The sequence below is a fragment of the Alexandromys fortis genome, unplaced genomic scaffold (genome assembly GCF_014885135.2).
Source record: "Alexandromys fortis isolate MF-2015 unplaced genomic scaffold, M_Fortis_MF-2015_v1.1 scaffold_3, whole genome shotgun sequence".
Taxonomy (NCBI): Eukaryota; Metazoa; Chordata; class Mammalia; order Rodentia; family Cricetidae; genus Alexandromys; species Alexandromys fortis.
In genome coordinates, this window is record NW_026067909.1 from 16,939,555 (window position 1) to 16,949,911 (window position 10,357).

Here is a 10,357-nt window from a genome sequence, read left to right on the forward strand (position 1 = left end):
CCCTGCATCTTATTTTTACAGGGCTGGGCATCACACCCATGCTGCTCCTTGCACATGCTAGGCAAATGTTCAATCTCTGACCTACTACCCTAGCCTTTGTGGTTTCTCTCCAAGAATAGCATTGAGGGGGTCGAGAGAGCTGCCTTAGGAGTCTAGAACACTGCTCTTGCAGAGGACCCAAATTCAATTCCCAGCACCCGTATGATGTCTCCCAGACATCTGTGACTCCAGTTCAGGAAATTCAAAGCTTTCTTCTGACTGCTGCAGGCACATGGTGATACACATACACACATATATAAGCATAAGAGAGGAGCCCAAAATCCTGGGTTTGGATGCAATACCATCTCTGTGACCTGGGCCCAACTTACCCTCTGAACACCACTTGCTGAGAGGCCTTTTTCTTTGTAGCGTCTATAGAAAAGATGCCTATAAGGGGCTAGGACCTACTATCTCTGTAATCCTGAGACTGTTCGGGACTGAAGACGGTGAGCCAGCCAAAGAGATGTCCCAGAAAGTGCTATACAACCTCATTGGGGTGTATGAGATGGGGCGGGGTTGGGGGCGGGACACTGGTAGACTCTACCATAGTGTGTGCCACAGTCTTGACTCAAAATCCCAGGTCCCCCTGTATATAGCCCTATGTCTATGATTTAACTGTGTTGCCACAATTGAAGTTTCCACGGGTTTTCTTATTTAAACAAAGTCCACCATTCTCTTATGGTCATTTCTTTAACCAATAGGACGGAGTCGTCTGCTTGAGTCAGAGTTTTTAGGGGCTGGGGTTCTGTAGGGACCGGATAGTTTACAAAGGCCTGTAGGTTTGACAGTGAACAGGGTGTTCCAAGGTTGGGTATTAGCAAACAAGGTCTTCAGTGTTCTCAGCTACCAAAATTCGCTGTCTAGGAGAAAGAGAAATGGATGAATGAGACAATTTAAAGTTTCAGACAGTGAAGGAAGGAACATGGTCTCCTAAAGTGTGAAGGATAGAGGAGCTACTGGGAAAACTAGCTTGTTGCCCTCAAAGCGGAACAGGCCGGATGGGGGTCCAAATAAACGCTCATTTGGGGTCAACTGCTATTATTACCTTTATCATCGCGAGTTTTGGTTTACTCTTTGTACCAGAGTTTCCTCCTTCGCACACGCGCAAGCTGCAGGGTGCCCAGGGCCGCGCCCAGCACAACCCAGCCATCCAGGAGAGGCGCGCCCCAAACAAGTTTGCTCTTCGCGGCGGGCTCTGCATCTAGCTGGGAGGAGCAGCAACGCCGAGCCGTGGACTACATTGCCCACAACGCCCCGCGCGCCGCCATCTCAACCGGTGGGCGGTGGTCGCCTGGGGTCCTGGCTTTTGTAAGCCGCAGGGCTAACTCTACACGCCCTAACCCCCGACTTCTTGAAGGCCGTGAGACCGAACCATGTAGGGTGCTCCGGCACCTGGAGAGTTCCTGGACGCCTTTGCACTCCCTTATCCCCGGAAGCCCCATCCACGTGTCGGCCCGCTCGCGGACGTCATCTTGCCCCTTGCTGGCCGAGGGTCTCGCACGTTCCTCACCGGATCCGCGCCCTACTCGGCCTTATGCCTTAGCCCGCCTCTGATTCGGCCTCAGTGACAGAATGAGACAGAGCCAGAAGAGAACTATGGTCCTGGCTTACGTGCAGATCCAGGCACCCGACACCTAGAAGTCTGGGTTTGGGGGCCAGAGGTTAAATTAAGGGGGGGACCGCAGAGCCCCGGACCCTGCAAACTAGGTCTTCTCCTAACCCCTTTCAGGAGGCGGGGTTGGGGAGGGGGGGGCGCCTGAAGCGGGGCTGGCCCTTTAAGGGGGTGTGGTCGGGGGGCGGGGGAAGAGAGCAAGACAGAGAAAGCGGCGGCGGCTGCGGCTCGGGCGGCGGCCGCGGGGGACAAAGGGCGGGCGGATCGGTGGGGAGGGGGCGGGGCGCGGCCAGGCCAAGCCCGGGGGCTCCGCATGCTGCAGCTGCCCCCGGGCGCCCCCGCCGCCGCCCTCGCCGCGGAGCCGCGCGGAGCGGAGCCCGCGAGCTAACCGGAGCCAGCGGCCCGGAGCCAGCCGGCGGGCGTCCGGGAGGCGGCGGCGCAGGGAGGGGCCCGAGCGCGCACGTGGCCCCGGCGGCCGCCATGGCGGACAGCGGCCCCGCGGGGGGCGCGGCGTTGGCTGCCCCGGCTCCCGGGCCGGGCAGTGGGAGCACGGGGCCTCGAGTCTACTTCCAGAGCCCCCCCGGAGCGGCTGGCGAAGGCCCGGGGGGCGCGGATGATGATGGCCCGGTGAGACAGCAAGGGAAGGTCACCGTCAAGTACGACCGCAAGGAGCTACGGAAGCGCCTCAACCTGGAGGAGTGGATCTTAGAACAGCTCACGCGTCTCTACGACTGCCAGGTGCGCTCCCCACCCCGGGCCGATACCCTAGAACCGGACCTAAGTCGGTCTGCTCGGAAACCCCACCGTCAGTCTGTCACCGGTCAGTGGGAGTTCTGCTTCCAAGCCACCCGTCTGACTTTCGCCGCTCCCCAGTGTGTGGCTTTTCTTGCCTGACCCGAGTCACTAGCTTTCTCCTCTGCCTCGAACCTTGCGTCCTTCGTGGTGCTACCCCAGGTTAAGCATGGTGTACTCCCCAAGCCTACAGGAATAGAACTGGAGGCAGGGGTCTAGCTTGGGCTGACAGTGAAAGGTCTGATCTAGTTGTCTCTCTGGGCTAGCGTAGACACTAGTTGAAAGGCACAACTCTTAACTGTTTCAAGTGTATAAAGGATCTGAGTTGTTCTAGTGGGCTAGCCTGCCTTGCTGTCTGTGGAGACCGGTTAGCCAGTTCTCCCGGCTCTGGCTCTCCACCCCATGACTCCCTGCTTGTTCAGATGGTGACTCAGGCCCCCAGGGGTAGGGTGGAGGAGTGGGCTTGCCCTGTGATGCCTACCCTAGCCCAGCCCTGGAATGCAGCTGGCTCCAAGTTGGATAGCTGTTCCCTTGAGGAGGGGGGTGTACCCCTTTCTCCTCAAAGCATGGGCTCTTTGTTTCCCCCTTTATCAAGCATGGGTCTTTCCCATTGACCCCTCACCCTTCACTTCCTCCTCCCTCCCAGGAAGCTGTGACAGGTGTTTGGGGGAGGGGAGGGGACTGTGATGAACTGGGACAGCTGGCCCCACCAGTGCTCTAGTAAGCTAGAGGTCCTGGATGCTGAGAAGACACATCTGCTAGGTTCAAAGCCCAAGGTCCCCAGCCCTGTCTGTCTGGTGCCCACTGGCAGGGACAGGAAGTTCCCCCTCATTGGGCAATTTGCCTTGGCACAGACCTGATCTGTTTTCCTTCCCAGAGCAGCTGTCTTGTGCTGGGCGAGGAGGGCTGGTACGGTTTTGAGTTAGGCAGGGAGTCCTCTCCTGGCCCCCTCCTGCTGAGGCATTGTCCTTCTCTCCCACCCCTACCCCAGGAGGAGGAGATCCCAGAGCTGGAGATAGATGTGGATGAACTCTTGGACATGGAAAGCGATGATACCCGGGCTGCTAGAGTGAAGGTAAGCTGAAGTCATCCAGGAGAGGCTGCCTGGAGACACTGCCCCTTGGGGAAGCTCTGCCCTGGTGCCATACCTTCTTTGGTTTGGGTCATCTTCTGCCTCTGGAAAAACGAGGGTCATGGAACTTAACCTAGCTATGTCCCTAAGTGGCCTCAGTCCCTCGGGAGGGTATAGGTGAACTGAAAGTCCTGTCCCCAAGAACTCACTATGTTTTCCCTCACCAGGAGCTGTTAGTTGACTGTTACAAACCCACTGAGGTAAGTCGTTTTCCCTGACCTTAGAGTGGGTGTATGTATGTATGTATGTATGTATGTATGTCAGATTATCATCTTGGGTCTTAGCCTCACTAATCTTCCCTCTTATCTAGGCCTTCATCTCTGGCCTGCTGGACAAGATCCGGGGCATGCAGAAGCTGAGCACACCCCAGAAGAAGTAAGGGTCCTGACCCAGATGACCATGGCTCCCACAGGACAATCGCTGCCCCCAACCTCGTAGCAACAGCAATACCAGGGGACCCTGCGGCCAGGCCTGGTGCCATGAGCAGGGATCCCTGTGCCCCTGCCTAGGGGCCACTTCCCTTGCCCTCAGTTTTCCATTTTTGGGGTTTTTTATTGTTATTAAACTGATGGGACTTTTTGTGTTTTTATATTGATTCTGCGGCGCAGGCCCTTCAAAAATAAAGCTGGGATCACATGGCCTTGGAGCAGCTAATAGGCTTGGCTGGTCTTTGGGGGGTGGGGGGTGACACACTGCTCTACAATTGTCACCACTCAGCTACTCCCCAGGTGACCACAGGTCTTCCTGCGAGCCACGTAGTCATGGTGATAACCCCATGCTGGCTCCCAGACTGGTATGCCAAGTGGCTGGGGAGCAGTGCTACTCAGCTCTCTAAGTTTTTTTTTAAATCTGCACTGGGTAAGGGTCTCCAGCCCTTGAGGCTGTACCTCAAGGCTCTGCAGTTATCAGGAAAGCTGAGGCTGAAGCTAGTGTTATTTTCTCTTCCCCCAAGCTGGGGATCCAGTGGGGTGGGGGGAGGGGTTCACTCATATTAGGCCCATGCCCCATTCTGAGCCATTGAGCTATTCCCCCTACGCTGAAGCTAAAGTCTTAACCTAAGTCTTTTAGAATTCACAAAGAAACACAGACTCAATCTTGGGTTTTAAACTTTTTGTTTGTTTGTTTTGTTGTGTTTTGAAGCAGTCTGGTCCCTGACAGGGGTCTCCTACCCCTCTGCGGCATGCTACAGTTCTGAACGTCGCTCAATCTTGAGCAGCTCCACCTCAAACACCAGGGTTGCTCCACCTAAAGGGAGAAGTCTGGTCAGACTGGGACCTGGGACCCGGGGAAGGTCATGGGGTGAGGGTGTCAGGGGTATTACCTGGGATCTTTGGGGGAGCTCCCCTCTCTCCATACCCTGTCAAAAACACATAAGAACACAAAGTAAGTTCTGGCCAGGCTTCCTTCTAGCTCCCATAAAGGATAAGCTTGCCATAGGCAGGCGGAAATAGGGGGTGCAGTGGAGGAGGACAAGGTCGCAGAGGGTCACACTATGGCTGAGTCAAGCCTTGCCTGGTCTGGCTGCTGAACACGGGCCAGACTTGGAAGTGGCATATACTAGGACAACTAGATAGTGTGGGGACCTGTGGGCTGAAGTGGCTTTAACCACTTTAGGGACATCTAAGTGCCCTGCTCCCCCTCCCCGAGTCCCCCTAACCCCAAGGGCCTCTTACCCAGCTCAGATGGAATCACCAGCTTCCGTTTTTCCCCTTCACACATCCTGCAGGATGATACATGCTCAGCACGTGGGCGCCCGGACCCTTGCTCCACAAACGGACTTTTCCTCCCACAGCCTATTTCCTGCATCACTGCAACATGTCCCCAGACTCACCCCAGCAGCCCCTGGTCCCAGCCCTTGATGACCTGGCCAGTGCCAAGGGAGAAAACAAAGGGCTGGTTCTTTGGTAGACTGCTGTCAAACTCTGTCCCATCTTCCAGCTTCCCCTGTGGGATAGACGGCGGGAAAACTAGTAAGGAGAGGTGACCAACCACTCCAGAACCCCTTTCACCCAGTCACTCCCCACCCCATCAATGGAGTCACCACAGCACTAGTAGTTACGATGCCTTAGTAGCCCAGGTGCAGTAAATTTCATGCTAACACCTAGATGATGAGTACAGGAAAAGGCAAGGGCAGACTCCTGGGAAGGAGCTACAGGCCAAAGGGCTCAAGGTCATCTACCTAATCGAAAAAAGAATGATATTCCCAGACCCTTCTGGTTCCCAGGAACTGTCATTGCCCCAGAAGCTCCACCCTGATACCTACCGTGTAGTGCATGTGTAAGACATCTCCCTTTCTAGACTTGATGGGACAGTGGTCCACGCGTTTCTTCACTCCAATCTGTAGCTTGCGTTTGCCATCTGCCCCCGTGGCTGTGGCCAGGGCACTCAGGCAAATGGACAGTATTGTCAGGACCCAGCTCAGCCTCATGTCTCTGTAGACACAGTCCCCAACCCCAGACCAAGAGGGGAGGGTCATGGAACTCCAGTCAGTATCCAGGAGGATGCCACTCCCATTGTATTTTGCCTGTTCCTGGGGAATCCCACTGTCACCACCCTGTCCCCTGGGCTCTGCGGCCACACTTACCAGTCCCGTGAGAAGGGGGCTTGGCCGAGGACCCCAGCAGCGAGGGGAGGGGGTCAGGGGAGGCCACAGCAGCCAGGGCCCCGCCCCTTTACTCAATACCAGACCTTCCCTTCCTCCCGGTCCCCATCTCCATTCTTCAATTCCCGTTCGCCCCTTTACGCAAAGTCCAAACCCTGTCTGGTTGCCCCGGATTAGTCCCGACCGGAGGACCCCACTCCCGCCACACCCAGCTGCCTCCTGTCCAGCACACCCACACCTCTGCCGCTGCTGCAGGTGGCCGGCCCCGAGGTACCCATACATCTCCGCTAGGCGGCTCTGGGGAGCCCCTGTCCTCCGGAGGTACACCCCATCCCGGGGCCGTGCCTCCTCCGCCAGAGGTGCCCCCCCAGCTCTGAGCTCTCGGGGGCCTCCGGGGCACCCAGACTGGCCCCGAGTCAGCGGGGCGCCGAGTCCGCTCCACCCACACAATCTCTCCAGGGGGAGTTCTAGGTCTAGCGCGACCCCAGGCGCGGCCACCACGGAGACCGCCCCCACGTGGGCGCCCCGGGCCATTACTTGGGCTCAGCTCTTCGCAAGGCTCCTCGGCCCCGGCCTTCAGGGCACGTGGCTCTGCCCCCTGACCTACAGCTCCGCCCTCGGCAATTCTAGGCCCCTTCTCCAGTACAGGAGCTGCGCCACTCACCGGCTGAAGCCCCGCCCCCAACGCCTGGGACCCCACGCCCTCCGTCTCCGAGCCCAAAGCTCCACCTTCCACCTGCTCCGGCTCCTCCTCTAAACGCCAGACCCCGCCCCGCAGTCGTCCTAGCCCCTCTACGAGAGGCTGGGCTCCGCCCTCCACTCGCACCGCCGCTGTTCCGCGTCCCGCCCCGAGTCCCAGGGCTCCGCCCCGTACAGCGTGAGAGCCCGCCCCCTGCGGCATTGCCAGACACTGGACCCCAGCCCCAATTCCCTCGTCCGCTACCCCTTTCTGACACGCGGATTAAGGCCTGATTCGGCCCGGCCTGCCCCAGCCTGCCCTCCTGCACCCGAATCCCCCAGCCCGGGCTGTGGCCCCCCGCTCACCTCCTCACCGCGCCCCCGAAGCCAATCGCACGCGTGCGGTCACCTCTGCGCAGGCGCGTCCTCGTCGCTACAGGGCGGGACACGCTGCCCGCCCTCATTGGACCGTCCGAAACCCGCTGCCTCACTCTTAGGATGGGGCTTCCCCTCTAGCTCCGCCTCCTGAATTACCGCGTGGATAACATCACTTCCGCCGCCCAGGGCACCTGTCGGGTTTGGTAAAAATGGTTTTTGAAAGACAGAAGGCACTTCCGGCCTATGTGATGATTTGGTTAAGCAAGAATGAGTACCTATTCCCAGAGGGGTTCTTGCCAACACTGCGCTGACTTCCGTCGTCATGACCCGCACGCCTTTGGCTAGTTTTTTTGTGAGAAGAACCCAGGGTTCAAAGCGATACCCCTGGTTTAAATCCTTAGGTCTTCCACTTCTAGGCTTCCTGACTGCGTGACCTTGAGCAAATTCGTTCTCCTGGTAGTAGTCTCCCTGACGTCCATCCCTCATGGCCCAGTCGCGTGCGAACCCCTTCCATCTTGTGGTCTGCAGCATCCAGGCTCACCTTTCATTGCTGCACACTGAACAGGCACAGCCTTTGGTGGCCTGGCTGGGTCTGGTCTACCAGTACCCGGTAGACATTTGTCAATCGAAGGACCCTAAAATTCAGAGGAAGCCAAACCTGAGTTAGGGAGTTTGGTGAGTTCATGCCTGTCCCAGGCCTGTTTGCCTTGCTAAGACCACATACTCAAGACCCAAAGATAAAAGCACGTGTGTGACTTAAGGCCAAGGGAAGTATCCTGCACTATGAAGCTTAGTGGGCTCAGAGGTTTTAGCTCTCAGGTTCTAACATCGTGGAGCCAGAACATGATCACCAATATCACCGCCGAGAAGGCTAAACATAATAAAAATGGTGTGATGTCTCACGCCATTGGAGGTGAAAGCAGGAGGATCAGAAGCTCAAGGATATCCCCAGCTACATAAAGATCTCTGAGTCAGGGCTGAAGAGATGGCTCAGAGGTTAAGACCACGGACTGCTCTTCTGGAGGTCCTGAGTTCAATACCCAGCAACCACATGGTGGCTCACAACCATCTGTAATGAGATCTAGTGCCCTCTTCTGGCCTGCAGGCATACATGGAGGCTAAATACTGTGTCAGCCTGGGCTACATGAAACAACATGAGACATTATCTCAACAAAAAAAGTTTAAACATAGTATCAGGGCCGGAGATGTAGCTAAGTTGGTAGTGCTTGCCTAGCCTGCAGGAACAGGTAGGTTTGATTCCCAGCTGTAACCCTGTAGTTCCAGTACATAAGAAGTGAATGTAGGAAGATTAGAAATTTATGTCATCCTTGGCTACATAAAGAGTTTGGGGCCAGCCTGGGCTATGTGAGACTCTCGAGACTCTCGTAAATGGATAAAGTAAGTATGTGGCCATCATCAGGAATTCAGTTTACCCTCCAAGATCATACACTCCACCAGTCCCTTCATTTGGGTGACTGCCTGCCTTCAGTCAAGTCTGCCCCGAACATCTTTTTCTTTTTTTTTTTTTTTTTCCGAACATCTTTTTCGTAGGGCAAAGCCTTGGTGCCTAGGCTGGGTTCCCACTCTATCCAGGACACTGGAGAAGGGTGGACACTTAGCTTGAGTGGGATAGTTAGAAATCTCTGATGAATCCTGGGGTACTAGTGATTGCACAGCTGAAGGAGACTGTATAGGGGTAGGGGTGGGGTGTGGGTGTACTCTTAAAGGAGACCTTCCAGCCAAAAAGGCAGAACTGAGAAATGAAAAGGGCAGCCACAGGGAACAGTATCGTAAAATGCCCAGCGGGGAAAATGGGTGTAACCTCCTACTGTATGAAGAAAGTCATACTTGTCTGGAGCCCAAAGGGTTCTAATACAGCAGTCATGTGTTCTTCCTATGTGAACATGGGTCCCACATTCCTTTCCCTGGCTAGGTTTGTGGTGGTTGTGGCTTTGCCTGGGAACCATTGTTGGGTTCTGGGTCCCCCTGGCACAGAGAGGCAAGCTCAGATGCAGTGGTGCACACTTTCCTGCCCAAGCTGGCCAGCCTACAGAATAGCAAACAGTGACAGAAGCAAGCAGTGATAGTGTCTTCCATCTTTTTTTATCAGGATTGAGGGGGCGGTGTCAGAGTTATTGTAACAGAGCCCAAATCGCACGTTTGCAGAGGCTTAGGGTCTTCATAGTGAGGGGAAGCAGAGCAACCAGAAGATGCTCATTAGCCCAGGGTGGTTAGCTGAGCTAGTACCCTGTTCCCCCTAAGGGGAGATATAGGTCCCTTGCCAACTGTCAGACGGCAGTGCTAGGTGACAAAGGATAGCAGGAGAGCTCTCTAAAGGGTCCATGTCCTGGGGCCGCTTCCTCCCAGTCTGAGTTGGTTCTTCTATGCTCCTGTCTTCTCCCACTAGGATGGGGCCCGTGAAGCAAATGGCCCTGTGGAGTCTGAAAAGCCACTTGTCATTTTCGAGGTTTCCGGCACCTGGGGAGTGGAGGAAGGGATATTAGTGCAGCCTGGAGCTTAACTCCAAGCTCTTCTTTCATATTTATTCATTTTTATTTTTTTTTTAATTTTGTTAAATGGGCTGGGCTGGAGAGCGGGCTCAGTGGTTAAGAGCACTGACTGTTCTTCCAGAGGACTCAGTTCAGTGCCCAGCACCCACACAGTAACTCACAACTGTGTGGAACCAGTTCTAGGGGGCCTGACACCCTCATACAGACATACATGTAGACAAAGCATCAATGAACATAAAAATAGGTAGTTTTTGCCAAGCAGTGGTGGCACATGCCTTTATTTTTTTTTTTTAATATTTATTGTATTATGTATACAATATTCTGTCTGCATGTATGCCTGTAGTCCAGAAGAGGGCACCAGGCTTCATTACAGATGGTTGTGAGCCACCATGTGGTTGCTGGGAATTGAACTCAGGACCTTTGGAAGAGCAAGCAATGCTCTTAACCTCTGAGCCATCTCTCCAGCCCTGGCACATGCCTTTAATCCCAGCACTCCAGAGGCAGAGGCAGGCGGATCTCTGTGAGTTCGAGGCCAGCCTGGTCTACAAGAGCTAGTTCCAGGACAGGAACCAAAAGCTACGGAGAAACCCTGTCTGGAAAATTCAAAAAGAAAA

The 10,357-nt window shown here is 55.4% G+C and overlaps 4 protein-coding genes across 5 annotated transcripts in view; 1 reads left to right on the top strand and 3 right to left on the bottom strand.

The window, feature by feature from the left end:
- The first annotated feature begins 1,949 nt into the window (after positions 1-1,949).
- On the top strand, positions 1,950-4,154 carry Ppp1r14b (protein phosphatase 1 regulatory inhibitor subunit 14B). Its single transcript, XM_050136899.1, is given in 5 exon segments — positions 1,950-1,998; positions 2,001-2,389; positions 3,435-3,518; positions 3,743-3,775; positions 3,886-4,154. Coding segments are annotated over 5 exon segments (609 nt in total). The 5' UTR covers positions 1,950-1,964; the 3' UTR covers positions 3,955-4,154.
- A 516-nt stretch (positions 4,155-4,670) lies between these two features.
- Fkbp2 (FKBP prolyl isomerase 2) lies at positions 4,671-7,388 on the bottom strand. Its single transcript, XM_050136900.1, has 6 exons — positions 7,222-7,388; positions 5,839-6,007; positions 5,407-5,519; positions 5,249-5,295; positions 4,897-4,932; positions 4,671-4,820 (listed from the first exon to the last, which is right to left on the bottom strand). Exons 1-6 carry the CDS (start codon positions 7,317-7,319, stop codon positions 4,759-4,761), a joined length of 525 nt encoding a protein of 174 aa, XP_049992857.1. The 5' UTR covers positions 7,320-7,388; the 3' UTR covers positions 4,671-4,758.
- Positions 6,296-7,200, bottom strand: LOC126498343 (synapsin-1). The gene has a single exon (XM_050136895.1). It carries the CDS (start codon positions 7,076-7,078, stop codon positions 6,296-6,298), a length of 783 nt encoding a protein of 260 aa, XP_049992852.1. The 5' UTR covers positions 7,079-7,200.
- Positions 7,389-9,317: 1,929 nt separating the features above from the next.
- Positions 9,318-10,357, bottom strand: part of Vegfb (vascular endothelial growth factor B) — a 5,559-nt gene continuing 4,519 nt past the window's right edge. For both annotated transcript variants that reach the window (XM_050136898.1, XM_050136897.1), the window contains exon 7: positions 9,318-9,711. In XM_050136898.1, the coding sequence (XP_049992855.1) occupies positions 9,690-9,711 (22 nt within the window). In that variant the 3' untranslated portion in view covers positions 9,318-9,689. The remainder of the gene's footprint in view (positions 9,712-10,357) is intronic.

What these genes read in the sequence shown, in the direction of transcription:
- LOC126498343 (XM_050136895.1), bottom strand. Translation starts at nt 7,078, where the DNA reads ATGCCGCAGGGGGCGGGCTCTCACGCTGTACGGGGCGGAGCCCTGGGA.
- Fkbp2 (XM_050136900.1), bottom strand. Translation starts at nt 7,319, where the DNA reads ATGAGGGCGGGCAGCGTGTCCCGCCCTGTAGCGACGAGGACGCGCCTG. An exon ending in GGTGATTCCATCTGAGCTGG is followed by an intron (nt 4,933 to 5,248) that starts GTAAGAGGCCCT and finishes TGTTTTTGACAG; the next exon opens with GGTATGGAGAGAGGGGAGCT. An exon ending in AGCTCCCCCAAAGATCCCAG is followed by an intron (nt 4,821 to 4,896) that starts GTAATACCCCTG and finishes TTCTCCCTTTAG; the next exon opens with GTGGAGCAACCCTGGTGTTT.